General features: G+C 34.2%; 1 protein-coding gene across 1 annotated transcript in view; it reads left to right on the top strand.

Annotated features, from left to right (window-relative positions):
• LOC136031943 (rhodopsin-like) overlaps positions 1-25,391 on the top strand; it is a 94,074-nt gene that overhangs the window by 40,809 nt on the left and 27,874 nt on the right. The window contains exons 4-5 of the mRNA XM_065711945.1: positions 3,651-3,841; positions 21,414-21,513. Of these exons, the coding sequence (XP_065568017.1) occupies positions 3,651-3,841; positions 21,414-21,513 (291 nt within the window). The remainder of the gene's footprint in view (positions 1-3,650; positions 3,842-21,413; positions 21,514-25,391) is intronic.

The raw sequence follows: 25,391 nt of genomic DNA, 5'->3' as shown, positions 1-25,391 counted from the left end.
AGAAGAAGAGACCAATGAGCTCTAGACATAGACAGGGTCGAATATACTTTAAGTTCTGGGGAGGGGAGTCTGTGTGTGAGAGGTTACCAAGTTGTTCAGTGCTTATATATCTGATATTTATCTCTAATTTTTAGTACAAATATGCGATTGATTTTGGCTCACATTTTTCCTCGACCTCTAGGTCCATTAGAAGTACGATTGTAACCATTAAGACAGGAAGATGGCTTAGTAGTATTATTGGTTCAAGCTAAGGTTCAATGAGGGCACAATGAGCCACAGACAAGTTGATAGACAAATAGTTGGAACTGTTTTTTCTGGAAATTAAGTTCAGATTTCCGAGTCAAAGTGACATTCTGTACAAGAGAAGAAAAGTAGGCACAAAGTATGTTAAAACAAAAAGAAGTGTGTTCAGGCGTTATACTTCATTTTTACGAATTTCTTCTCGATTGAATCCAGGTCTCGGACAAGTTTTATGCTCGCAAACTAAAAAGCTCAAACGCGCCTACTGTGGTCTTATATTTTTCCATTTTCGAAGGTGTAAACTAAACCTTAGCCGATTACGATTACGACGTCAAGCGAAAAGTCTTCAATTTACCTTCGGAATTGATTGTCCCTAAAACTTTTATAAATGTAAACTTGCCTCGTTGGTCGCCCAGACACAAATTCATAGTGTGTAACATTAATTCAATCGAATGTTCCTATCACTTTCATGGTGTCATATAAACGTCTCGATCCCAAGATAATAGTTTAAGGTTAAGTTTACTCCTTTCTGAACCGATTTGGAAAAGATTATATATTGAAAACTCTATTTAAAGATTTGACAATTAAATATGATACCACTTGTAGCAAAAAAAATTACACATTTTGTGACACATTATGGAATCTGAGATGACACAAAAAGCACATTTTCGGAAAAAATATGACACACTCCTTAAAAAAAATTTGGCAGCCCTGCTGGCGAGAGCTATCTCTTTGGCTTTAGTCAACAGGAAGGCATCCTGCTGAAGCCGTTATTGTGTCAGTTTTAGCGGATACAAAAGTTTTGGGAATCAAAACAATAGCAATTCTTTGGACGGATACTAACATGTTTGCAATTTTCTTTAAATTCAGCGCTGACAACCAAACAGGTATTGCATATAAAATGGTGGATTTAATAGCAGCTTTATATAACTTTCTTAGGGCAAATGATTTAAGACCCCAAGTTGTTCTGGCGGCACATAACAATTTTCTTGAATATTGTCTGGCAACCTTTACTTTACTTTAAACATGGTCAGTCCAAAGTAATATCCTGTCCAAAGTTAATCCCAAGTATCTTACTTTACCACTTATTTGTATTCTATGACTTAAAATTGAAGATTAATCTGTGGAATTTCTCTTTTCTTAGTAAAGATGATAGCTTGGCATTTATTAACATCAGATTTTAATTTATTTTTATCTTCCCATTTTTCAAATAGTGTAAATACCTTTTAGCTGTATGATCTAAGAAATTCGCATCTTTGGAAGATATTGTCACACAAATGTCATCAGCATACGCTTGTTTTGAACAGTCTGTCGGCAACTCTGAACGATGCAGATCGTCCACATTAATAGACCATAAAAACGGAGAGGGTATGCTTCTTTGTGGACACGATTTTTGAAGGATACGAGTTACATTATCAGCTTTATCACCGTAAGAAACTGATCGATCTGATAGATAACTTTTAATCAGCATAACTAGAGGAGTGGGACAGTCTCGTTCTAATAGCTTTTTAAAATCCCAGGGTGCCATACATTGTCGAAGGCACCTTTAATGTTAAAGAGGAACAAATTTTGAATTTATTCATCCTGTTATTTTCTTCCACTGTCGTTACAAGTTTGTCCTGGGCATCTACAGTTGATTTGCCTCTAACAAATCGAAACTGGTCTTTAGAAATCCAGTCCTTATTAATACTTAGATCATTGAAAATATAGGATAAGATCCATTCGAAAATCTTGCCGTATACTGGTAATAAGCTAATGGGTCGATAAGAAGATGGTCAACAGTACATGATACATACCTTTTGGTGTTGCATCACTAAAGAGGGTCTGATAGCACGATTAAACAAGGAATGTTCTTGCCTTCTCTGAATTACATTTGAAAGAAACGAGGAATGGACGTATGAGACAGTGTCAGATATCACATGGGATTGGCTTAACTGGCACCTTCACCTCTAACAGTGAGAACACATCCATCTCTGAATCAAAACAAAAAGCGCCAATGACATGCTCAAAAATAACTCATGGTTAAAGATACAGAGTTGTTGCAGAAATGATTATGCTACAGGGGTATACGGTACAAATCTGACGGAAGGGTGAGTGTGTTGCAAAATTTATGTTAATATAAGGTACTGGGACATGAATTCAAACAGGTAGTATACTGTCAGGTAGCCATTGATTACAAAACCAAAATATAACCTGATATGAAATCATGGAGACACTATTTTTTAGTGTTATGTTTTTCCCATCATAACTTTTTTTTGTACGAGTATGACAGAAGAGCTATCCAGACGAGTCACATCCGAAAGAGGGAGGAAATTTGCACAGCTGCCCAATTTACGGCTGATTGGAGGCTACTCACAGACTCCCTGTTTGCCTCTGGAGGCAGCAGAGGAACTAAGGTCTAAGGTGACGTTAGGTTGAAACGCTACTTCGCTTTTGAGACAAAATTGTACTTCAGGGTCATTGAAGAACTTGGGAGAATACAAAACTCAATAGCAGGAATTTATTTACGTAAACATGTTCAATAAACTTAAAATTTTTCATTAGTCTTCCTAAGAAAATTCTTATTATAGATATTAATTACTAACAAAAAAATGGCACCCAAGCATAAATTTTCCGTTTAATCCCAACTTCTTCTTATACAGATTATCTTATACTCCCTCCAAGGACTAAATTTCTGTAATAATTGCTTCTAGACGCTACATAAAATATTAAAACTGCTCTTTTGGCAAAAAGTACTTACATTCTCTTTTTTTTTTCTTCACCGAGAATTGTATTTTATTGGCAAATTCTCCTCACCCCAATCCATTTTGGGTTTTATAAGATTCTATTCCCCTCTTTCAACGTGTAAAATATGATTCTATTTATTTTAATCAGTAATGAATCAAAACACGAAATGGCTTTCTATTTACTCTTTTTTTCTAAAGAAAATGAATTAAATGAGAAATTGCCTAAAAGACTAAATTCAGTCCGGAAACATCAATTAACAAGGAAGGGGCTAGGGAAAGATAGCGCAAGGCTTGGTATTTTGAATGATTCGAAAGTTGAAGTATGTGTAACCCTGTGATACAATTTATAGATATCACCACTGTTCAAAAGTTAACCAGCCCTTTTAAAGTCCCATTAAGTTTCATACTAATAAATTATTTGAATAGAGGTCGATTAATTAACCATCATCATAATATACTACTTTTTGCTTATGATGAATGCACGTGAAGATTTTTTTTATCTGTTCTATTTCTTCCCTAATTTTTGCGATGGTTAAAAAATCCAGGAGCAGTGTGAGCTCAGATAAGCTCCCTGTTTCTGCTTAATTTTATTAAAAACATGTCCTGTACGATTTTACTGATTTTTAAAGCACGAATTTTTGCTAAATATGACTTATAGTAGTTTTTTAATTTTACTTTTCTTAGGATCCTTTGCTTTTGTTGGAAATTCCTTAGTGTTAATACTTTTCGGAAGACGTCATTCTACACGCACTGGCATAGATGTTTTAACTGCAAATCTTGCTTTATCTGACATGCTCATGGCTTGCAGCCAATTTCCAGTTTTAGTTGTGAATAGCTTTCATGGTAAATGGACTTTAGGACCGGTCGCCTGTAAGGTAAGCTTTCTGATATTGTGGAGGTATCAGTTCAGTTTTCCTTTAACAGTGGACAATATGTGATAGCTTTAATTCAATTAACAAGAATTCATTTTGGTAAACCCTTTAACGAAACCGTTTGATTGAATCTAAAGTAGGCGATGAAATACCAGTATAGATAATTTTAAGTGAAATTTAAGTTTTAACGACAACCAAAATAGACCTCCTAATGCGAATACTATATCATTGGTGCGCTCATTTACAACTTGAATTCTCACTATATTTCGGTCAAAGAAATTCAAAAAATTTCCTTAAGAAATTCAGGTTAAAAGTTTTTAAGAAATTCAGGTTAAGAACCAAAACTAAACCAACTCTTCGAGACATATTTTAACAGATATACGGCTTAGTTTTCAAAATGTTGTCCCCTTTATTGTAAAATCCACTCAACTTGACTACCAATGGACCCTAAGCAAGGATACCGGCAGAAAATTTTCCAGAGGGGGGGGGCAAACGCCAAGATATCGGTGGGGGTTGGGTGACAGGGAATATATCTCAGGAAATTTTTTCGTAGGAATGACTTTATTTTTAAATACACTTAGGAAAAAATCAAATAAAAAAGCAATTAAATTGCATGTAAAATGAAAAAAAAGCAGTAAATTTTAAACGACAAGGATTCCTGGCAAGGGGATATTTTTTTTCATCAATTAAATATTGAGTTGTTATGCATTTAATCTTAAAAGAAACTCAAACCAAAATTATCGAAAAATTTATTGCCTCCGTAGATTATAAAAGATGAAACTCAAAAAATCATAGAGATACTAAAAAATTTTGATACTCAAAACTATTGTAATACTCAAATTAGAGAGATATTTAAAAAACCATCCTGCCTGCATAGGTACCACGTTTTGATTTTATTACGGCCATGTAAAATGTACCTCTTTCAAAACGTAACAATTTCCCCCCCCCACCTCGAAATTAAATCTCTTATACATTCAGACATTAAAGAAAATAGAGTAGCGAAAGAAAAACGAAATTTAAACTTACTACCCAGCTGTCAACTTTACCCTCTTTATTTTTCTTTGTCCTATTCAACTAAATAAAATGAACAGGTTCAAAAAAAATTTCATCATAAGAGAATCTTATCAAGTTTGTGATAAAAAAAAAAAACTGGAAGTAAAAAGAGACTTGGACTAATATTTACCAGAATTAAAAATGGAATTCTCATGACAATTGCTACACTGACAGTGTTGGCTTTTTATGCTGATTATAAATATATAAAATTCTTTCAGTTTCTTGCTACCCACCCAAAACCAAAATCTGAGGAAATGTGCCTAATTTTTGAAAAAAGGGGAAACGCTTCCAAAAAAGTAAGCAATCTTATTGAAAATTCTTTTATTAGATACATCATATCAAAGAACCCTACCGTAGAGATTTCAAGCTCCAATAATCAAAATGTGGAATTTCGCTTGTTATCAGAAGAAACGTCGTTAATGCATGTTTATTTTTTTTCCAGGGGTTGATTGTATCAAACCGAAGGCCCTAGATAATTGGGAAGGAGCTCATTCAAACCTAAATTCAAAGCTGTTTTTTAAGTGACCATACAGATTGGGTCAGGGGAAAGTCTTGTTTTCTGCCATTGTAGGGCACCAAACTACGACTATATCCCAAATAGGAGGAATTTACAATCAATTTAAAATTCTGTGAAGCTAACGGTGGCAGTACTTGATCCAACCAAGTTGATTCGCTTTATTTGTAATGAAATTAGGCTACTTTTGGTTATCTCTAATTGCGTATCAGCTATAATGAGGGGAGGGTTGAGTCATTGTTTAGGTGGGTGGAGGAGGGTAGATTCCTAAAAAGAACATTTTAATGGACAAACTGCTTGCTCTTCATAAAGCTTCGGATAAATGTTGAAAGAGATAGGGAAGGAGTAGGAATGAATTAAATTGTTTGTCTATACAGCTCAAATGTTACATTCCTATATCTACTAGCACAGAGGTGGGAAAGGCAAGGCAGGTCATTAACAGTCCCGCCAGGAAACTTCTTTGGGATAACAAATACTGCTGGTAACTTAAGTTTTCAGCTATTTTAAATGATGTTATTTTCTTTTTCTATTTGTATGAAGTACTTTAATGTGTTTAAAGAAATGTATGTAATGCATTTATCGATAAGAAAATCCTATTGTAGATGTTCCGAAGGCTCCAGTTATGTAGAAGATCAGAAGCCTCTCATAATTTCCATCCGTGCTAACATTAATAGTCCTTTATATCCAACCGAAATTCTGTAGTTGTAATATTAACAAGGAATTTTTACCAAAATTATTATTCACCGCCAATTTTTAAGTATATTCAAATTGTCTCCAAAATTGATACTGCAAATTTAAACGTAATCAACGTGGTTCTAATCAACGCACAATTACTTATTTACACATTTTAAAAGTAATTAATCAGTGATTGAAGGGACCGGTACCTCATATTATATTCTGGTTAGGCCTAGGTATTTTTTGGAAAACAGTCAGGAATTAAATTTTAAAAAAAAGCTTGTCAAATGGAAGCAAGGAACAGATTCGAAACATATTTGAACAGATTGTTCTTTTTTTGAAAGAGGCTGTCTCCTCTTTAGCTCCCAACTCTTTACTGTGAAGTTCGGCTTTTATAAAAATAAAATTGAGAAAATTTGGATTTGGAGCGATAAGATTTTCCAAAACACTAAAAAACTTTTGTTTCATAAGAAAGGGGTTGATAAGGGGGAAGTCCCCCTTATATGCAGAGTAATTTATATTTGTTTTAAGTTCTAAACTTGCTACTTACTTTATTAGAATTTCAGTCTGTTTAATTACATTTCATGAAACTGTAAAGTCTTATGAATGCAATACTTTTAGTAACGCAAAAAAATGATCAAAATTTCAATGATATATGTTTGGATTTGATGTGTAATCAAACAGCTCGTGGTATCGAACTGTAAGGAGCAAGCCGGCTCGATAGCAACCGAAACTTTAAAAAACAGGTTTCTCATACTAATAGATATATCTAAGAATTGGCTTAATATGATGATTCCGAATATATAAGTCCCATTAAGTTTAATCGTTACGAGCCTAAGAAGTCTGTTTTTTATATAAAAAAAAGGGGAAAGACCCCTCGAAGTAATAGAATTTTAATGAAAATCACACCATCAGATGCAGTGCATCAAAGAACCCTGCTGAAGAAGTTTCAAGCTCATATCTGCAAAAATGCGGAATTTTGTAATTTTTGTCAGAAGAAAGATCTTGGATTCTTTGGTTCATCTGTTTCTTCGTTTCTTTGTTTCCAAGGATGATCGTATCGACCCAGTGGGTCTAAGCCGTCGAGAGAGGCCCATTCTAATGGAAATAAAAAGTTCTAGTGCCCTTTTAATGCTACCAAAAAATTGGAGGGCAACTAGGCCCCTGTCCCACGCCACTTTTTTTCCCAAAATCGTCCGATCAAAATTTTGAGATAGCTTTTTTCTTTAGCATAGTTGAAAAAACCAATAACTATATCCTTAAAGATAAAATGACCCTCTACAGCCCCTGGGGAAAGATTTTTAAGTTGTTAAATTTACCCATTGTTAAATTTGCCCGAATTCCTATACGATAATTCTTTAAATGTCTTGCTTCCTCTTTATCGATTCAATTTTTGGCGTGGAGATGTTAAGGGTAATTGTCCAGGGTACATTTTCACCAGGATTGAATTGCCCAGTGAATAGTTCTTTGGGAAGAGGAATTTTTCCGTAGAGATGGAGCCAGGTAACCTGGCGTTATGTAAAAAACGATCAAAAAATAATTTTTTTAAACAAGTTTTTTTCATTTGAAAGTAAGGAGCGAAAAATAAAACTTAACAAGAACAGAAATTATTACGTATATGAAGGGGTTTCCCCCTTCTCAACACCTCGCTCTTTACGCTAAGGTTTAAATTTTGTCCCAATTCTGTAAAAACTACTCCTGAAACGCACAGGACGTTTAATCAGAACAATAATTAACTTTTTTTTAAAGTGGGGAAAAACTGTAGCATGAAGAGCGAGGTGTTGAGGAAGGGGGCAAACCCTTCATATACGTAATAAGTTCTGTTCGTTTTAAGTTTTAATGCTGCTCCTTACTTTAAGTAAAAAAAAACTTGTTTTTTTATATTTAATGAAGCTTAGAGACAAACATTTTTCTAAAGGCGATGGAAAAAGTATGTCAATTTAAGTAAAAGTATATAAAAATGAAAATAAGTAATTAATTACAAAAAATACACAAAAGAACAGCCTAATTACAAAAACTAATATATAAATTCCCAGCGGTTAGTTCTGTTTAGCAATTCCGAAGCGTTGGACGGATATTTTTTAACAATATCGATAGTTTTGAACCTTTTTATCAAATACCAAAATATTTAATGCCTTTAGACTCAATTGTTTATAATGAAAAAAGTAACGCGTTGTCAAAGTAGTGTGTTAAAAGTAAAGCATTAAAACTAAATATTAAGAAAATAAAACAAAATTTTTTAATGCAATATTTTAATCTAATTTTGAATACCAAAAACCGATATATTTGACGCCTTTATGCTTCATAACAGTATAAAATAAAATCTTTTTCAAAGTGACGACTAGATAAATAAAATTACTCCTGAGAAAAAGTAATAATAAAAAACAAGAAAAACGTATCCGTTAAGAGGGAAAATACAAAAATTTCCAGCATTTCGCTAAAGAGAAACATTTCAGATTATAGTGACTTCATAGATCAGCTCAGGGGTACTCTTGCAATGCAAGCAAAACATGATGGCATATTTTTACAAAAATTGCCCCTTATTAAGTTGTTTTCCTTGTGCTTCCATAATTATATGAACTTTCTTGTGTACTAATAACTGCACTAATTAGTAATAAACAAAAACATATTTAGGATCACCATAAAAACCTGATTCCTTTATTGAATGTTATCACTATTTAGGCTCTTATACTTTCATTATTGACAAGGATTGTTATTTACTTACCATTCATTACTATGACAAATTTGATTCTTTTTTTGGCTTCAACCAAATCATGTAGAAAAAATGTTTGTGGAAAACTGGAAAGGGGTCACTCAGTCACAAATTAGAACTTTTATTTTCCTTACTAAAGGTCAAAATCTATTGCCAGGCAGCCAACAATGGGGTAGCACACATTTTTCCATGCTTTATCCCTATTCTGCTCTTGTTCCTTTAGTTTCCTTACAATTAATTTATAGTCCCAAATTTTCAGGGTGGGGCCATCCCCTTCTGCCGGTGCCCATTACCCTTAGTTAAGGTTAATACAAAAGTACAAGTTATCATCGCACGAAAAGGCCTGAGGTTATCACAGCTGAACAAAGTTTTGTCAATTTCTTTGCTACATTTCAAACAGTTCGTGGTAACAAACTGTAGTAAGGAGTGATCCGGCTTAATAGTGACCAAAACTTTAAGAAACGAAATTTTGACACCAATAGTTACGTCAAAAGAATTGCATTTTAATGCTGATTTTAAATATATAAGTTTCATCAAGTTTAGTCTTATCCATCATAAGTTACGAGCCATAGAAAATTTGCCGTATTTAGAAAACAAGGGAAATGCCACTTAAAAGTGATAGAATCTTAACGAAAATTACACCATGAGATCCAACGTATTAGAGAACCAAACAGTGGAAGTTTCAAGCTCCTATCTACAAAAATGTGGAATTATGAACTTTTTTTCCCAAAGTTCTACGGATCAAAATTCTGAGATAGCAATTTTATTCAGCATAGTCGAAAAACCTAATAACTATGTCTTTGGGGACGACTTACTCCCCCACAGTACCCGTGAAAGAGGTTTCAAGTTACAAACTTTGACCAGTGTGTACATATAGTAATGGTTATTGGGAAGTGTACAGACACTTCAGAGGGATGTTTTTGGTTAGGGGAGGGAGGGGTTGAGGGGAAGGGGCTATTTGGGGAGAAATTTCCATGGGGAATTTGTCACGGGGGAAGGGAACTTCCATGAAGGGAGCGCAGGATTTTCTAGCATTATTTAGAAAAACAATGAAAAAATAAATATGCAAAAGTTTTTTAACTGAAAGTATGGAGCAGCATTAAAACTTAAAACGAACAGAAATTATTGCGCATGTGAGGGGCTCATCTCCTCCTCATACCTGGCTCTTTACGCTAAAGTATTTTTAGTAATTACAACTATTTTTTATACGGCCTTTGTGATTCAGGGGTCATTCTTAAGGAATAGGGACAAAATCTAAGCTTTAGTGTAAGGAGCGAGGTATTGACGAGGGGGCGAACCCCCTCATATACGTTGTAAAAAGATGCGAATATAGAAGTTTGTAACGTAAGTTAATTCGTAAGTTACATATATTTTTACTAATGAAAACGTTTGTAAAAATTTACAAGTCCTAGTTGCCTTTTCAAGTAACCAAAAAATTGGAAAGTAACCAGGCCTCCTCCCCTGCTCCTTTTTTCTCAAAATCATCCTATCAAAACTATAAGAAAGCCATTTAGCCAAAAAAATTAATTAATATGCAAATTTCCAAACATGCAATAGCAAACAAATCAAAATATGCATTAATTCAAAAAGTCTAGAAATTAAACAAAAAAAAAGTTGTTTTTTTTACTGAAAGAAGGGAGCGATAATAAAACTTAAAACGACTGTTAACTCTGTCTATAAAATGGGCTGTTCCCTCCTCAACACCCCACTCTTCACGCTAAAGTTTTTACTGTTTTAAAAGTAGAGTTGAGAGAAAGAGTCAAACTTCAGTGGAAAGAGCGGGGTGTTGAGGAGGGAACAGCCCCTCCATAAACGGAGTAATTTCTGTTCGTTTAAGTTTTAATGTCGCTCCTTACTTTCAGTTAAAAAAAACTTTTCTTTTTGTTTAATACCTCGAAGGCCCGTACTCTTTTATTACCATGCTAGGGGTACAAGCATGACAATAACGTAAACAAAACAAACTTTAAAAAGCGATGCATAAAGACCTATATTATTCTTAAAACATGCAAGACAATAATTGATCTTTTTTTGTTCTTACAGAATAATTTAATATTAACTTTTCAGTTTCAGTTTTTTTAAGTTTTTGAGTCTGAGATCTAAGCCGATGTAAAATAAAAAAATCCATAAAATATACATGGGAATCACCTAGTTATGATGAAAAGCATATGGGCCCTATTGACAGCCATAACGAAAAAGGCTAACACTCAGGTTGTCTTGTGGGCTTGTATGCATCGGTTCTACGAGCTTCACTTTGGTCGGACAGCGATCTTTATCAATTCTTTAAAAGTTAGGTCTAGCCTCTTTACTCCCATTGAAGATAACTTGTCAAATACGGCTAAAGCGGAAGAACTGTGACTTTCATAAAGAAAGAATGGGATATACTTTAGCGTAAAGATTTTCGAGTCTAGGGAAGCGCTAGAGTACCTCATATACAGGATAGGTTATATTTGCATTTCATTTTTGGTGTAACTTTTTACTTTTATTAATAAAAAGCCTACACCCTCGCGGAAGTACCAGGGATTTTTAAGATTCTCCCTTTGTTTCCTATTTTGGATTATCCACTAATCTTAAGCGTGAAGAGCTGTGAGTTTGGGGAAGCAGCTTCCTTAATATACACCTTTTTAGGGGTCTTTTTGGATTTAAAGGAAAAAACTCAAACAAATTATCCTTTTGCCTTTACATTCCCGATTGACGACAGCAAGCCTTTTATATTATAAATTTGATGATTGAAGCAGAATAAAAAATAGAGTGCAGCTTTGATTAATCAATCAATGAGCTATTAAAGTTAGGCTGATTTTCTACTTGCATATTTTTGTACTTACATTACATAAAAATATGATACAAAACTCCAAATCAGGCATTAGTGGGTTTGGCGGGTTGGGAGTTGGATAGAACGTATTCAAATGGGGAATGACTTCGATAATTCAACTAATAGAAATCTTTTAATGTATTAAAATGAGAGTACTACTAGCGTTTTTCGTGATAAGACGGGGTGAGGATGCATAAATATCCAAAAAGGTAAACAAACATAAGAAAACAGTAAAGACTGATCCTAATGTTATTTACCACTGAACAAAGTAAAGAGCCAATACTGCGCATGATTATATAGATTAAATTCATTGTTCTTTATTAACAGGAGGAACTTAGTCTATATCATACTTCATATGATAACTTCATTAAGCCTTGGCAAACTTTTGAGTTTTGAAGTTTTTTTCCATCCAATAAATGATTGTGGACCAAACAAAAAGAAGAAGAAGAAGAAAAATACTTTAACCTGTTTATTGTGTATGCGTTTATGACAGTTTTCCACAACCTGCTGAAGTATCTCCGTCTATCAAGTCACCCTGCAGCAAATATGCTTGTTTATAACAGTCATGAACAAAAATACTTGACATCCACCAGAAAAATTAAGAATATACTTCTTAAAAGGAGAAAAAAATGGTGCTGTTTAGTGATAAGAGCCCCTTTAGGTGGACCATAGAAGGCTCAACGGTTTTCCAAGTACGGTTTTAAGATTCAGCTAGATACTTATGTCTAAGACTGTTAAACACTCCGACTCAATGACGCTGTACGGTGCATTTAGTGAAATTTTGAATATAGAAGGTTTCTAATTCCTTCTCAAGAGTTGAAATATGAAATTAAGCAATTATATTATTGCTTTGGAAGAACGGCGGCCGGATTTTTGAGCCATTCATCTGCGTGACTATTTTACATATTAATAGGCTCAACACCATAAGGCCGAGACTATAATATAGTTTTATGATTTTTTAAAATTAATATTTCATTATGGTTATGTAAATCCCCTGTTTTATTTAATCTAATGGGAAAAAATGCTCAGAATGTCATCCAGATAAGGCTCAAGAGAAACTACAGAGCCACATCAATGACCTAAACCATAAACATAACAATGATTCAATGACTGTGGATGACCAACCATAAACATAACTTTGTCAGTCCATGTTAGCGATGGCTACAGGACTGCAGATGCTGGTAAATTAAATATTAAAAGAGTCTTGTTTATATGCTAATTCAAAATACATTAATTTATCGAATTTAAAGTTAAACTTCAGAAATTACAAGCCTGGGAAAATAGGTCTTATTTCCAAGATAAAGGGACCATATCCCAAAGGTGGCGAGTGTCCTTAATGACAATTTAACTATTAAATTCAGCACATTAGAGAGGTTTTAAGCTATGATCTATAAAGAAGTCTTTTTTAGAAGTAATTCACGGATGTTTACTCATTTGTTTGTTTTTTTTTTGTCTCAGGGGCTATCAGGGTCCAAATAAGGTAGGAAATGGCTCATCAAGTGAAAATTAAAAGTTCTATTGTCTTTCTTAAGTCGCTTAAAAAGATTGTGTCATAGCATGAGACGTTTTCTGCCATTTTGTGGCATCGAACTGCAATTTTGACCCAAAGAGAACATAGTGTCTATTGGTTAAAAATCATGAGATATCCAAGTGATTTAAAGCTACTGAAGAACTATAAATTAAACTTCCCACTCTCAGAAGCGCGTGGTGGCGCATTTGTTTCTAAAGAGTCAAGTAGTTCATATAAAATAAAGAGTTAATATAGGCACTTATTTTAAAGCTTTACTCAACCAAGTGAATTCGCTTCATGTTTAATGAAGTTATGTACAGTGATGTATAATTTGGTGTCAGCCATGATGGAGGAGGGCCAGTGGTTCATTGTGTAGGTGGGAGGGGGGTGAATACCTCAAAACTTGCCGTTCACATTATAATTGTTTAAGTTCCTCTAAGCATTCAGGCAAATATTGAGAAGGGTCTCGGGGAGATAAGTAATAATCTCTAACCTCCCTTCATTTCGATTAAGGCTGAATTTAGGCGTTGCGGGGTGATAGCTCACTTATTATTTTAGAAAAACACTTTGTTTCTAATGTAAAGAATTCCATTCATATGCATATCGGCACAAAAGGTGGTGACGTGCGGTCATTCTGAGCGGCTTCAGGGCATTTGTCAGGACGGGGAGACTATTCTTCCCAGGGACTTTTTGTATCAAAGTCTGAAGGGAAATAATGGGTCTTATATTTATTTTTGATATTTTGAACAGTCATGTGGCAAGGAACTGTAAGTAAAAATCGGCTCGTACATATAGTTATCAGAATTTTATAAAATAATTGATAGCAACAAAATATTATACTGCTTTTTAAGTTAATTTAGATGTAAAATTCTTTAAGTTTAAAGTTACCAAAGAAAACCTACGTGCCTAAAAAAAATTTCATTTACGGGAAAAGGGAGAAGTTGTTTAACAACTATATTCGTTCAATCGCGAATTGAGCTCGGTTTCAAATTCATCCTAAATAATTATCTGCCATTCAATTTTTTCAAATGTTTTGATTGCTATAGTCACTTGTTACTACACAATTAAATTAAGTCCCAGATACATCATGTTAATCCTCAGACAAATTTTAATACCACAAATCCAGGACGATGCTAATCAATCTACAAGTACTAGTATATATATTGCAGCACCAAGCAATGTGGGGTTATGGGCGTGACAGTACCCATCATATTTTGGGTAGGCCTGGGAATGATCTAAAAACAATCAGAGACTAAATTAAAAAGATGAATAAGACTATTCAAGTGAAAGCAAGGAACAACCTTAGAGCTTAAAACAAAGAAACTTTTTTCCATATATCAGGAGGGTTCCCTTCCCCCTGAATTCTTTGCTTTTTACGCTGAAGTTTGATAATAGTTTGAAAATATCTCTAGTTCCAGCTCAACGGCCCTTGGTTTTGGATGTTCTTTTAAATGAATTGATTAAAAACTCAAACTTTAGAATAAAAACAACTTAAAAGGATACGGTAGGTAGGAGTGTTCTGAAATGCCGAAAAGCTTAATTTTCATTTAATCATTACTTAAAGGCAAAAAATGTCTTGTCTTTGGGCCTATACTGATCTTTAAAGAACATCCCTGCTCGTCCCTATTTCTCTCTCCAGGTAGAAAAAATGGGATTCCCTCCCTCTCAGCTACTACTGTAAACACTTAGTCCAGAAAAGTTTTCAATGAAGGAAGAGTGTGTATTTGTGATGAGCTAAACAATTAAGTCAGAAATTGATTTAATTCTTAATATAAAAAAAAAATATGACGGAAAATGAAATCATGAAGTTTTAAAAATACTACTTTTACTAAGATAAGAGTTTTTAAAATTACCCATGAAAGTACCATAGGTCTTGGAAAACCAGGATATATATATAGGCATTCAAGGAAATTGATAAATATCCAAATATTTTCTTATACAGAACTGTGGCCCAGAAAGCACTGTTGACCCTAAAGTATAAATGATACATTTTATTGTATCTAGCAACATTTATCTAGTAATACTCGGGCGACCTATGGTTCTTTTTACTCAGGATTGTTATGGACTATTTTTAGTGTTCTTAATTTCTTATAGTTTATTCTTATACCTTTGTGTTCTGTTTATTATATGGGGCAAATAGTCCCACTACTGTGTTTATGTAGCCAGACCATGAACTGCTGTTTGTTGAGCTTAGGAAAAGTAATTTTATACTAAACACCTCTATAAAGTTATTTATACTTCTCATCTATACGAGTAGGTACGTATTTATGCCGAGTAGTATATAGTCCTTCAACCATAACGAAAAGCTACCCTAATATTAGTTACCTTCAAACCTTACCACACACCCCTTCTAGGAACCTGAATAAAAACACTTTACTACATCATGTGGCAGACAGAAAAACTGGGTTGAAATGCTTAAATAAGTTGTAGATTAAGAACAAAATGATTTTACCAGAAAAGAGAAGCAAAAAGACTTCCCTAGAAACGATTCTCTTTGCAAAATTAAACGGGAGTTTCCAACATAGATGAATTCATCAAAAATGACCGTTTTCACAATCTTAATTTCCTACTGTCGGGACATTCTAAGTATAATTTCCAGGCTCCATAACCTAATACAGACAATGGTAGAAAAGACGATGACGAGTCAAAGATGCATAGAAACAGCTATAGACCCCGTGGGGCCCAGGAAACTACCGAGCAATACAGGAAAAGATTCCGCTGCTATTAGTGTGGCAAATCGAATCAATATGTGGCCGATTGTCTCCTTAGAATACAGTGGAAAAGGCTAACACAGAATACAAGAAACCAATTCCGACTATGAGGTGGCAGGAATTTTAGAAGGCAGGGAACAAATAATGCTCAGTCATCACCAAATAGAATTCCTGAATTTATACCGAGAAATCAGACAGTAAATCATAGAGTAGGCCAGACCGGTAACACTGTAGAGACCTCGGAAAACCCCCCAAAATTTGGGCTAAATAACAACGGGCACTTAAAAAAAGACACCAGCCTGTAAAGGTCACCAAAACTTTTCTAAGATCCATATACAGTGCAGAATGTTGCGATGCAGAGAAAAATAATAACTTACCGGTTTTAAATTGTTTTAAAATTGAATGCTTTCAAAATTTACTTTGTTTTATTGATACAGGTGTTTCAATATATACTGGTCTTCAAAATTTAGTAGTAAAAGATGAACTCTTTGGCTGTTGGGATTTATTTTTTGCGGTTTCATGCTTAACTTCATATTTTCATGCACAAAGAACTGAAACTGCCAGAAACTACAAGAACTTGTAATTATTTGAATAGTGTAATTTTCGTCAATATTCTAACTCTCTTAAGGAGTATTTTATATTTTCTAAAATAATGCAAATTTGATATGGGTAATGAACTTTGACACATAACTATAGACCTGATAATTTTTATGCATTTAGCATCAGAAAGAAAAATATATCTTCTAGATGCTGTACACACAGTTCCTTAACTTGTAAATCATAAAGAAGCCCGGAAGATTCCCCCAGAAAATCTCCCCTTCCCTTTGGAAAATCTCACTATTAAAAGTCCCCTGCCAATAGTTCCTTCCGGATGATCCCCTTCCTCCCGTAGAAAATTCCCCCCGGAAAATTATTCCTCACATATAGTTAAACCTTGAAAAGTTTCCGCGCGTGTAAAATTGAGTTTATCTAACAGAAATTATTTCGTATATGAAAGGGGTTGCTTCCCCATCAATGCCCCGCTCTTTACGCTAAAGTTTGACTCTTTCTCTTAACTCTGCTTTATAAAACAGTAAAAAACTTTAGCGTAAAGAATGGAGGGTTGATTAGGAAACATCCCCTTTCATATACGAAGTAATTTCTGTTTGTTTTAAGTTTTAATGTTGCTCCTTATTTTCCGTTAAAAAACTTTTTTTTTAATTCAATTTCTAAATGTTTTTTAATCAATGCATGTTTTGATTTTGGCTCTCCGCAGATGAATAATTAAAACGAAATTTGCATTTTTTTTTTTTTTTTTTTTTTTTTTTTTTTTTTTTTTTTTTTTTTTTTTTTTTTTGGGCTAAATGGCTTTCTCATAGTTCTGATCGAATGATTTTGAGAAAAAAGGATCGGGGAAGTAGGCCTGGTTTCCCTCCAATATTTTGGTTAATTGAAAAGGCAACTAGAACTTTTAATTTTTTACGAATGTTTTTATTAGTAAAAGATATACGTAACTTACAAATTAGCTTAAGTAACGAACTTCTGTATTCTCATGTTTTTATTACGTATATGAGGGAGTTCACGCCCTGGTCAGTTCTTCGCTCTTTATAATAATGCTTAGATTTTGTCCCAATTTCTTAAGAATGACCCCTGAATCACAAAAGCCGTAGAATAAATAGTTGACATTACTAAAAATACTTTAGCGTAAAGAGCAACGTATTAGGAGGAGGTGAGCCCATCATATGCGTAATAATTTCTGTTCGTTTTAGGTTTTAAGGCTGCTCCTTATTTTCATTTGAAAAAAAAAATTCATATTTATTTTTTCATTGTTTTTTTTAATAATATTAGAAAAGTCTGCGCTCCCTTCATGGAAATTGTCTTCCTCCATGACAAATTCCTCCAAGGAAAGTTCCCCCAATATATCCCCCTATTATCAACCCCCCCCCTCCCCAACCAAAAATCCCCCTGAAAACGTCTGTACACTTCCAAATAACCATTACTATATGTAAACACTGGTCAAAGTTTGTAACTTGTAGCCCCTCCCACGGGAACTGTGGGGGAGTAAGTCGTTCCCAAAGACATAGTTATAAGGTTTTTCGACTACTTTGAATAAACTGGCTATCTCAGAATTTTGATGCGGTGACTTTGGGAAAATAACTAGCGTGGGAGGGGGCCTAGGTGCCCTCCATTTTGCTGGTCACTTAAAAAGGGCACTAAAACTTTTCATTTCCGTTAGAATGAGCCCTCTCGCAAGATTCTAGGACCACTGGGTCGATACGATTACCCTGGGAAAAAAAAAAACAAAAAAACAAACAAACAAACAAACTAATAAACGCGCATCCGTGATCTGCCTTCTGGCAAAAAATACAAAATTCCAAATTTTTGTAGATAGGAGCTTGAAACTTCTACAATAGGGCTCTCTGATACGCTGGCTCTGATGGTGTGATTTTTGTTAAGATTCTATGACTTTTAGGGGTTGTTTCCTCCTATTTTCTAAAATAAGGTAAATTTTCTCAGGCTCGTAACTTTTGATGGGTAAGATTAAACTTGACGAAACTTATATATTTACAAGCAGCATTAAAATACAATTCTTTTGATGTAGCTATTGGTATTAAAGTTCCATTTTTTTAGAGTTTTGGTTATCATTGAGCCGGGTCGCTCCTTACTACAGTTCGTTGCCACGAACTGTTTGATTCCGTGATAACAATTTAGTTATAACCATTACGGTATTTGGTCATAAAATTGCCTTTAAAGTAACATGGTACTCACAAGATGGTAAGGTCGTAAACCTTATTGATTAAGTTGCTGTAAATAGAAAACTGTTGGGATAGATAGAAGGTACTAGGGTTTACAGGAGGGCTTTTATTGATGTTAAAAGGCAAAGTCACCATTCAGTAGTGTCTACGGTTTTTCTGTAGCTGAAATTTAGGATGAGCAATTACCATCCGGGAAGTTAGACATTGTTAGACTCGAGGATAAGAATTTGAGAGACTATTTTCAGGAACAGTATGACATCTGGGTCACAGCGGTAGTTAGCAACATAGCAAGAGACTATCAGGTCCAATACTAAGAAATATGATAACCTGTAACTCCCAAAAATAAAGTCAGATCAAAACAAGAAGTACGCCGCCTTGCCCGAAACCCCTGTATAGGAAACTTACCGTCCTTTGGCTTGAGCAATAAGGGAACAATTCAGCCGATAAAAGAGCTTTAGCGGAGGTCGTATCCTGGTATAGTTTATCAAATAAATAAATTTAAGTGGTTAGTCCTATGTAAAAGCATAAAATCGTTGCGGTTAAGATGGGAAATTACGTTAGAAGCTGGCATCGTACTGATTCAAGAGTTAAGCATGGTTGCGCTCTATCCCCATTTGTACGGATCCTTTTGATGGACTTTATATTACGGAACACAGCAAAGGCAATGAGAGAGCACAGAATCTAAAGGGTAAGTAAAACTCTCCTAACTTAGATTGTGATGATGATTTGACAGTCCTAGATGAAAATGCTAACAAAATGGATGATTTTCTTGATTTTTGAAAACTCAAGGCACAAGAATCGGCTTGGAAGTAATTTTTAAGCTTCCTTGTCCTTGTCACTTAGACAAGGAATAAGTGAAAGTGAAGAGAGATTTTGGGTAGTGGTGAAATCAATTTTATGGATAACCTCACTTGCTTTGGTGGTATTATTAGTATAGATGGGGAGTGTAGTGAACATGCTAAAAGTAGAATTTCCAAGGCCAATGGTGCTTTTTCTTAGTTGAAAAGAGTTCAGAAAATTCAGAAGATGAAAGTTTAGATGATAACTCTACAAACCAAGATTATAATATTGGAAGCTATAGTTATGACAGTAGAAAAGTATGGTTCAAAAACAGGGGTACTCCAAAAGCTGGAGGAGGATATGTTTGATGTTTTCCAGAGAAATTGCTTACGAAATGTTTTGGGTACCCGATTGACTGAAAGCTTTAAAAGCTATAAAAGCTTTTATAGCTTATACTATAAGCTATAAAAAACTGCGGTTCTATCCTGATAACTAGGGCTATAACGGGAGAAATCTTGATATAGCTAGGACATGTTCTGCGTATGAAGTGTGACAGATTAACAAAGATCATCCTATTCGGCCAACCATCTAGGGCCAAGCGAGAAGCAGGTTTTCCCCAAATTGGGTGGGGAAGGATTTTTCAGGGAAGAATTTAATCAAGATCAGAAATTCTTAAGAGGGTGCAAAGAAGGATACTTTACATGAACTGGATGGAGGAAGATCGTGCGTGGCTTTGTTGGTGTCAGGCAACTTGGTGATGCAGTGAGTTATGGATGTAGAAGTAGTAGTATTCTACCTGTTTCGGAATATAGGTAGAATATTCCAAAATACCCTTCTTTTTTGATTATTTTTATTTATCATGCTTTCTTTTTGACTGCTCATTTTTAATTGTCGAGGAAATTTTTTGGGGGTAGGGATAGTCATTTGTGGAGGAAGAAGATTTTTCCAAGGTAAGTGTCCACGGGTAGATGGATTTTCTAGGGGGAGGAGGGTTTCGGTGGGAATTGGGCATTGAGGGGGTCAGAGGTGGTTAATTTTCTCGAGTAGGGTTCCTGAGCGAGAGAATTCAGCATAGAATTGTTAAAAATCCCTCTGAAAAATCATTTATTTGTAAATACGAAATAAAACGGTAATCAATGAGTACCATGTTATTCTGGAATTTTCTAATTATTGTGGGAATATACAGTAGCTAGCAGCGAAGCCTTTCGGACAATAGACAAAAAAAAAGTAAAATAAAATGCAACGTCTAAATTTTTTTAGTACCGGGGTAAAATTGATCCTCTCCCCTCCCGATGCAAAGGTCAAAGAAGTCACCCATTCCCTTCCCACATAAATGTTCTTGAATCTTTCAACTCGGTCCCCTGTCTGTAAGACAAAACAGGGTGGGACTCCAAAACTATTTGGAAGCTTGCATTTCCAAAGCGAGAAATTGTTTTTTCTTCCTCCCCTTTAACAGAATTCTTTATCTTTCCGTTTAAATTGTTTATTCTTCAAAAGCCACTTCTACTGACAAATCTTTCTTTTTACAGACAAATATAGTTTTTCATGATAGATGCAATTTTTATTGAAAAATGAATGCATAATTTGCTGTTAAGATTTTCAATACAAATTAAAAACCCTTTCAATCTTTTATTTACCTTAACTACTAGCTTTTGATTGACCTATTTAGGTTCATTTTTATTTTCATCATAATTTGCGAGTTGGATCTCTCTTGGTCTTTCATTATCTATCTTAATAAATTAATTAAGCAAATAAGTAAGTTTCGACAAATAATAACAAGCAAATAATAACAAGTTTCGACTTGTAATTTTAAGACAAAAATCTGGATCAATCCCATACAGTAAATATTTTTAAAGTACTGACCTTCAATCTTCCACTAAATAAAATTAAAAGAATGGTTTCAGTTTTTAGGGCATTCTAGCTAGTCCCAAGAATTGAAACGTAATGAAGATTAATGAGAAATCATCTTGTAACACATTTATTTTTTTAAAAAATGTTTTCTATATATACTTTTTAACACTGTGTCAGGGTTAGTACAGTAAAATGTGCAATTTAAAGATTCAGCTTTCTTTCAGCTTTATGGTTTTTGCGGTGCTCTGTGTGGAACTGTTTCGATCATTACCATGGCGCTGATTGCTCTGGATAGATACTTTGCCATTGTTCACCCGTTCACTGGTAAGTGTCTGCTTCTCCGAGCTTAATTGAATTGTGCTTAAATTGTAATCTTTTGTAAGGTTTTATTTAATAGATGTTGTAGTTTGCTTTGTCTATGTTTCTCATGGACGACAAACACAGCTTTTTTGAAAATGTTTCCTCTTGGAATTAACCTCAATAAACAGAAGAGAGCTACGTCTCTGAATGTCTGTCATTGTTTACTTCATTGTTGTTACTGGTCATCTGGGTAAAAATTTACTTCTCAGGTCACTTCGTCCTCTTTATAACAACTTCACTATTTCTTAAACTTTTTAACCTTGTTACAAACTTCTTTCCTTTTTTTCTTTTTTATTGCTGAATCTTCCTCTAGCCTTTAATAGTCCTGTTCTATAGCCTTTCTCATCTTTTTTCTTTTTTTCCTTACTTTTGTTTCTGTTTTTTTTCCTCCTCTCTTACCGGTAATCAATATTTAAAATCATCGGCTGAATCCTTCTAGCACATTATCTGAAGCAAATTATTAATATTCGCCATCTGATTTGAATCAGCCGTAACTTTCAATAAAATGAAGATGATACACGCTATAATAACGGCTTTGTTTGAATTTTTCACTTTTTTCTTTAGTTATCGCTGGATTTTGTGAAGGCTCTTTAATTAGGAGCTTGACATCTCATGGAGTAAATACGTTGCATTTCAAGAAAATGGAAATTCTTTAACATACTATCTTTTAGCATTTCAAACTACTGTTCTTAATTATTGAAGCTCAATGAAGCTTCTCTCTTTATTTCTGATTAAAATCAGCTTCTTGCTATCAGGATTTTCTTTCTCATCTGGAGAACTAATGGAGCCATTTTAACATGGTTGAATGACTTGCTATGTCGTCTTTTTTACAAAGACAAAAATAGATTCTCTTTAAAACAGCGATGACAGTTCATCTGTAGATTCTAACTGTGTATTGGGATAATAGCTTTTGATGATTCTGGTCACGCTTGGAAAAACTATTTTACGTGCTGGAATAGTCAATCACAATTGAAAGTCAATCGATTCCTAAACAATAAAATGAATTGGTACACTCTCTGTTGTTTTTGTTTTTTTTTGGGGGGGGGGGGGTGTTATGTTTGTGTTTTTACAAGCAAGTATTTATGGACATTGTTCATAGCGGCCTGTTGAAGCAACGTATGGAAAATTGTATTTTAGACGTAACGAAGAAGTTTTTGCTGCTGCAAATTATCCAGAACATAATAAAATTCAAAGAAATGAAAGTATACAAAAACCAGTGTTTTCTTTTAAACAAAGATAGTGAACAGAATCAGTAAAAAATAACTTTGAACATTAAAAAAAAAATGTTGGCTTCATATCTGGAAAGCTTTATCAAAAAGAAAAAAAGTCAAAGAAACTAGCCTAAGCAAAACACGAAAAAAACAAAGATAAGGAACACAAAGGCTATACACAAGAGAAAGACGAAAAGAAAACTCACATTCAAATAAAATTCAAAAAACTCACAAAGCACAAGACCAGGATGTGTGCTATTGCAAACGTATGTTTCTCAATTGGTCTCCTGGACGGGACTGTTAAAGTCAAACAGTTGGTGGTTACGAACTATAAGTAAGGAGCGATGTAGCTCAATAGTTACCGAAACTTTAAAACACGGAATTTCGACATTAATATACACAAAAAAAAAGTCGGCTGATTATGCTGACTCCAAATACATAATATCCCTAAAATTTGGTGTTGACCCACTAAAGGCTTCGAGCCTGAGAATATCTGAATTTTTGAAGGAGGAAGACCCCCTAAAAAGTAAGAGAGTCTTCGTGAAAATCACACAATCAGATTCAGCTTAAGAGAAACCTACATTAGAGGTTCCAAGCTCCTATATGCAAAAATATGGAATTTTGTGTTTTTTTGCCAGAAGAAACACCACGAATGCGGGTTAATTTGTTTTTTCAGTAGTGATCATACCGAACTAATCACCCTAAAATATTGTGAGAGGGATTATTCGAACGGAAATTAAAAGTTTTAGTGCTCTTATTAAGTGACCAAAAAACTGGAGGCAACTAGCCCCCTTAATTCCTAAAAGCCGTCTGATCAAAATTTTGAGACAGCCATTTTGTTTAGTAATGATGAAAGATATAATAACTTTGTCTTTGGAGAATGACGTGACACCCCAAAACCACCGGAAGAAGTGCCACGAGGTATGAAATTCGTTCATTGTTTACATGTAGTATTTGTTATAGGGATCTTTTTTCAGGCAATTTTTTTCCTACGGGAAGGATTTTTCATTAAGAGGAAATTTCTGGAGGGGGGGAATTGTACACGTTGTCAGAATTTGTATACAAAATTCGTTTTATTTTATACTACCTTCTCGTTGGTGACTCCATTTTACATCTGAAGATGCTTTGGGGGAATTGTCTGGAGGAGATTTTCTGCAGAGTTGGAATTATCCAGAGATTTTTTGCGGGAGAAAATTCCAATTAAGGGGGGGGGTCTGGAAACATTTTCCGTACAGGAGGGACTCCTGTGGAAGAATCTTACGTGGGAGAAACTTTATATGGAGGAATATCCTATGAAGGAGAATTTTCCACAGAGGGAGGTGGATTTCCTAGGTTTGTTTTAAAAACGATCAGAAATTAAATTTAAAAATTATTTTTTTTCTACTGAAAGGAAGGAGCAACATTAAAACTTCAAACGAACATAAATTATTCCGTATATGAGGTAGTCTTCCCTTTTCTCAATGCTCCACTGCTTGCACTAAAGTTTGACCTTTTGAATTAATTATTTAAGAACAATTCCTTAAATACAGGGACCGTGTAATTAGACTCAGAATCTTTTCTAAAATTTCTTAAAAACCTTAGCGTCAGGAAAGGGGTATTGAGGGGGAGGGGCAGTCCATCTCATATACAGAATAATTTCTATTCGTTTTAACTTTGAATGTTGCTCCATAATTTCAGTAGAATTTTTTTTTTTTAATTTAATCAAGATCCAAAGCATCTTGGATCTTGATTAAATTAAAAAATTAAAAAAAGAAAATTTAAATTAAAAAATTTTGGATCTTGATAAATTATCTTCTGAGTGGGACTTTAGCACAGAAATGGATCTAGAGCAAACTCATGGGGGACCAATGTGACAAGAGATCCAATCAGCAAAACCATGGGCAAAGATGCCAGTAATCGAACAATTGACAAAGTTATTCTAAAAAAGAATTAAAAACCAAAAAAAAAGGAAAGAGGACGCCAGAAAAAATGATGAAGGTCCTAGGTGCTGCAGCATAGAAAGTCCAACAGAAGCATCAATTTGTTACACAAAAGTAGTTGATACTCCTGTTGGACTTTTACAAAGTTTCAGGGATACATGAGTAATTAGAAAAACTGTCTTTGGGTGAATTGGTGTCAATAGAGATTAAGATAAATGTGGATTGAATCAAATTTATAATAACTTAATTCAAAGACAGGTCAAAACCACAAATATCTTCAACATTAATATTTTGCAAGCCCCGAATATGTGTCAACAAATGATGAAAATAATTCTGAAAAGAGTCACCGTGCTTCCGTATAATTAACAAATGCAAAGATCCATTAAATGTATAATACCTAATAAATTTTTGTTTTCCTATGTCCAATTATAACCTTTGATTCATTTTAGTGTATTTTTTTTTAACCTTTTAAATTTAAACATAGATTATAAGTGATACTTCTTAGAATGAATAGCCTGTTTCATTGCTAAGGTCCCAACCAGAAGATAATTTGAGACAAATTCGTTTAGAGGACAGACACCTTGGTCTTGTACCTTGTTGGATTTTGAACCTTGTTGGATTTTTCAACTTTTTTTTATTTAATTACTGATCTTTTTTAAATAATGTCTGGAAATCCAGCTCCCCCTCCATGGAAAATTCCCTTGCTCCATAA

The sequence above is a fragment of the Artemia franciscana genome, chromosome 10 (assembly GCF_032884065.1).
Source record: "Artemia franciscana chromosome 10, ASM3288406v1, whole genome shotgun sequence".
NCBI classification, from domain to species: domain Eukaryota; kingdom Metazoa; phylum Arthropoda; class Branchiopoda; order Anostraca; family Artemiidae; genus Artemia; species Artemia franciscana.
Note: the sequence above shows the minus strand (reverse complement) of the source record. Positions and strands in the feature narration are given on the sequence as shown.